The sequence below is a fragment of the Myotis brandtii genome, unplaced genomic scaffold, assembly GCF_000412655.1.
Source record: "Myotis brandtii unplaced genomic scaffold, ASM41265v1 scaffold618, whole genome shotgun sequence".
In the NCBI taxonomy this organism is placed as follows: domain Eukaryota; kingdom Metazoa; phylum Chordata; class Mammalia; order Chiroptera; family Vespertilionidae; genus Myotis; species Myotis brandtii.
The window spans coordinates 403,173-408,220 of record NW_005370354.1 but is presented as its reverse complement, the minus strand read 5'-3'; the positions used below and the strand labels follow the sequence as shown (position 1 = coordinate 408,220).

The window sequence follows — 5,048 nt, the reverse complement described above, 5'->3', positions numbered from 1 at the left end:
TTTTTGAAAGGTATATGTAATAAATGGGTGACCTAAAGCATCCATTTTTTAAGATAGTGTAATTTGGTGGGTTCAGTGCTGCATGGGAATTGGATAAATTTGAGTTCTTAGGAAATCCTCTTACTAGTTCTGTGTCTTTGATTTATCACCTGCCCTCCTTCATCCTTTTGCATATTTTTTGAGACCCCAGTAGGAATGAGAGGTGCGATGTAAATATTAAAAATTGGTGCTTAACTGCTTGCTGGTTCCTCTTTTAGAAAACAAGCAATCTGTTTTGATGTGCATTTCTAGGTCATTTCTCTACTTCCTGAAAACAGCTCACCCAGGCTTTACACTTGTTGGATTAGTGCTTAAATGAAAGCTTTGTTCTAAAGCAAAGCATAGTTTAAACAATTTTTGAAAGTTTGACTATTTCTTCCTTAGAAGTTTTGATCAATAAAAAAATTAATTTCTATTTCAAACATGTCATTGAATTTTTTAAATCATGTTATTAGGCTAGAACTTTTGGATTTTGGGGACATTGGCAGGGGTGGGACGGAGGTTCTATAGTGTGAATTCATCCGTTTCTGAATTAGAACTAATGGGAAAAACCAAGAGCTTTTGGACATTTTAGTTTATCAGCCATGGCATTTGAGGACTGAAGAGGTTAACAGTGAAGTGTATGGCAAGGATTACTCAGCAGAGCCCTGTGCTTTATTTCCGTTGTTGACTTTGGAATGAATTACTTTAGTGTTATTTGAGGAGTAATTGGTTTGAACTCCTTTTCCAGATTAACAAATATTTTTTTGTTTTGGTTACAGAATCTGCATACATATATGTCAGAGAAGCAGAAATGTCAGATGATATCAGGAAAAGGTTTGAATTTCCAAATTCTCTTATCCAAACACAGGTAATTTAATTAATTAATTTATTTATTTATGCTTCGTGGTAACAGGTGAACTTTTTTGGTAGATTGTTAATTTAACTTTATATTTTTAACATTGAATATTTTTTCTATATTAGAGATATCATTTTATTAAACAACTTTTATATGAGTTAATTTGAAAATTTATGTACTTTTTGCTCTATAATTAATTATTGGGAACAGAAATAAATGGTTAGGCCTCTACAGATATATGCATTTATAGAGTATGAGAGACTAATATCTTAAAATGTATATTCTGCCTCTATACAAATGTAAGAAAAATAGATTTTTATAATAATGACAGTAAGTAAACTATCCTGGATTAAAAAACTTCAATCTATAAACTCTAACTCAGGCAGGAGATTATAATTTATTTTAACGAGCTTTTCAATTATTAGGGTTAAACCAAAGATGGCTTTCTGGTTAGCTTTCAGCTAGCTAGAAGCATTGTGGTTAATCAAGGTATCATAATAGCTTACTGTCTTTTCTTGTGAGAGTAAAGATAACAGAACAGCAGAAGCCTGCCTGAAGACTTAACCACGGACAGCATCTCGGCCACTTTCAACAGTTAACTTTGGAGATGCCTGCTGTGGGAATTGCCTTAGCTGGGTAGTGGGGAACCCTTCCATGAGGAGAAGAACACTCCTTATGCAAGATTCCCTTCTGCCTGACTGGGTTGGAGTCTTATCCTTCACAGCACAGGTTCTTACCATGAAGAAGAAATGAAGATTTGGAGAATACTGGCCTCAAATTTTTTTTTTCTGGCCTGGAGTCCCTTCATTAGCGTGGATAATCAAGAAAGGCCTATGTGTGTTACTGTTAAATCGAGTGAAAAGTGTATATATACACTTTTAGTGTATATGCACATATATACTTTTTTAGGACGTCTTTTTAAACTATTCTGTTATGCAAAACTAAAGTAACAATGTAGGCTGATATATTCTTGGATTTTGTATTTTAAAATCAATTTAGGCTATATTCTCTGATTTTAACGCCTGTGAAATTGGGTTGCATCTCGTAATTGATGGCAGTAGTCATCATACAGTTGGTATTGCCTATGCATTTGTGAACTTGGCCATGATTTTCTAAATGAGTTTGAAAGAGCTTTCTTAATATAAAATAAAAATTCGAAACCATATGAAGCATTGTATAATATAGATTAATTGGCAGCCTTTTTTTCTTTCTTACTGTTACATAAAATATTGATATATCTTGTAGTTGCTGGCCAGTTCCATTCAGTGAAATATGCTGTATTTTGTAAACAGGAACCAAAACTATTCACTGGTTTTCAATTCTTGTTACTATCCCTTTAAATAGGAGACAGTTAATTGATCTAAATGTAATATTCCTTTAAACGAATGACTTGTATTGCAAAACTGAGACCATTAAGCTTTGAGGTCATTAATCACTTTTAATATGTGAAATACAAAGAGAGATGAAGGATTGGAGGCTGTGTTTTTATTTGAACTTCTCTGGAAACTTTGCAAGACTGACAGGTATTCACAGCTGTATCATACATTGGTCCCTAGTGCAGGATCAACAGTTGTGGCAGTTGCCATGTATTTCCAACCCACACACAGAATGGCTGTCATTGTTGTTGGCCTAGGTTCCAAGACAGCAGGGCTGGGTAGTGCTGAAGAGCGAGGAGAATGAGATTGAGGTGTAGGAGGTAATGATATGTATGTATTTATGTAATCAACACTCCTATTAAGAGTCTCATCTTTAATTTTGGGCTTTGGGATCAAAGCAGGATTTGGGAAAAATTTAGAGATTTACTAGACTGAAAGCCTGTTACAGCGCTAAAACCTATGACAAAATAATAAAGAAATTAAGTCATAGAGCCTAGAGGAGGGAGGATGCTCGTGGTCACAGGAGCCCTATGGATTCAGGTCTGTGTGGGCCATAGTCAAAGATGGGAATGCATTTTCTCCATCTTCATTAAGGGCATGATGAAGCATGATGGATTTCATTTAGATACAAAGATGATTTTAAAAGCTGTGGAGTTTCTTATTTGTCTTAACGGTTTCATGGATTAAACAGTCTCAAAGTTTCTTCTAATATTAAATGACAGCAATTTAAACTGAAAATCTAGCAATTTTCTTAACATCTATGAATGATAGTTTGCCTATTGGGATACAAATCGGGATAAAAATGCTTACCTTGAGGGTTGTTATGAAGATGAGAAATTATGTATATGGACTGACTAATTCAGTGCCTTCTATAGAGCGCGTCCTCAGTGAATTGGAATTTTATTACCATTTGACTGATATGACTCAAAGTCATAATAACTACTATTGATAGTTGTTACCATCAAATGCACTATTTGGAGAAAACTTCTGAGGAAATGTATTTTTTTTTTCTTTTTAGGCTGTGGGTCATCTTCTTGCTGCAGTCCTAAAGGAGAATGGTTTTTCAGAAAAGATCAATCAATCCACAAACCAGGTCTGTGTTTAACTCTGTGCTGTAGTTCTGCTCCGATATTGCTACCAGCTGGACCACAGAATCACTTCGCTTGTTTCCCTCACAGCTCAGGTCACTGTAGAAACGATTTAGAACTGTGAGAAGTTTATTGCCTTTTTTGTTTGTTTGCTATGTTTTTCTTCCAAATAAAACATTTAAAATTTGTGACAATAGACTCCAGGAATAAGATATGGAGGAGATGAGGGGAGTATTTTTATGATTATTAATAAAAAAATAACATGAGTGGAATGAGCGTAGGCATGGTTTAGAAGAGAAGGTTGACAGGGTTACCTCTGAGGGAATATTTTTGTTTAATAGAAAAAGTGAACATAGTGGCTCTATTTGGGTGTGGGAGATTTTTCGTGCTATAGATGGCCCCATGTATGAAAAGGTCATGCGTGGACAGTTGGAATTGGGGAAAAAATTCTTACCATGCATAGGGCAGGCGAATGCTAAGTGTGGAAGCAATGCCAGCCTACTGAGATATATATCACTTGGGTTTTGGTTGACCAGTGTTGTGTATTTTGACGTGCTGGTTGGAAATTCTATTTAAGTGGGTGCTCTAAGGTAAACCCCGTAGAGAATATAGATGATGGAAATGAGATGTTTTTTCACAGCAGAAACAAACCGATTATTTCCTTCCTCTCACATTCCTTTTGATTAACTGCTCCAAGTCACATTTCTTTGCTGCTTCTGCTGACAGGTTGAAGGAAGTGTAGGGGTATATACTTCACTAATTGGCATTTATCTAGTGTTTGTATGCAGTCATTTAAATTAGGTTTTCTGAGAACCCTGATCTTAATCCTTCCTGTAATCACATTATGTACTCTGACAAGATCTAGTGGTTTTACTTAAATTGCCAGGATTTATTGAATGTCAATCCCTGTAATCAAATATTTCCTTTTCCATTAATAAATGAATGCTTATTTCCATGAGCTCACAGTGTTATCTGAAGGGACAGTTTTTTATTTATTTATATTATTTTTCCGGCTTAGTAATTTAGTCCCCTTTCATATTATCCATGTGGGTGATTTAAATTTCCTTCTAAATAAAGTAAATAGAATATAAATATTACTTTCCTGTAATAACTATTAACTCTATTGTTCTGTCATAGTGGGATCCTATAATTGCAAGGATCTTAGAGCTAGCTACAGTAGGAAAGTGGACACAATAAAATGTTGATTTTCATTCTTTTAGTTATTCTATGGGAGCCAGGCATTTCTCCAAATTATATATTTCCCAATAAATTATTGGGGGAAGGATGGAAAGGAAAATAGTTTCATTATATGTTCTTTAAAAAAAGGCCAAAGCCCAAAAAATTCCCAAACCATGTATCAATCTAAATAGACTTAACCCACAATATATTTAAATATAGGTTTATCATTAATATTGAACTTTTTTTTGGTGAGGGAATCATGGGTTCCTGAGAAAGTTACGAAAGTTAGAACCTCTGCTTTAATAGGATTTTTCAAAATTAAGAACTTATATACCCTTCCAGTGCTTTTCTGTGAAAGATGACAGACTCATGGTGTGAGGGGTAGGGAAAAGTCACAGTCTCTCTCTTGGCCAAAACAGTTTTTCTAGGCTTTTGCTGGTAGCCATGGGACCAGCAGCTTGCTGGGAGCCTGTTCTACTTCTCTCTCTTCCCTCTGTGCCCATTGGGGTAGGGACATTTGTGTGTGGG

General features: G+C 35.2%; 1 protein-coding gene across 2 annotated transcripts in view; it reads left to right on the top strand.

Moving 5' to 3' along the window:
- Positions 1-803: 803 nt before the first annotated feature.
- FOCAD (focadhesin) overlaps positions 804-5,048 on the top strand; it is a 250,074-nt gene continuing 245,829 nt past the window's right edge. For both annotated transcript variants that reach the window (XM_005879937.2, XM_005879938.2), the window contains exons 1-2: positions 804-889; positions 3,272-3,346. In XM_005879937.2, the coding sequence (XP_005879999.1) occupies positions 833-889; positions 3,272-3,346 (132 nt within the window). In that variant the 5' untranslated portion in view covers positions 804-832. The remainder of the gene's footprint in view (positions 890-3,271; positions 3,347-5,048) is intronic.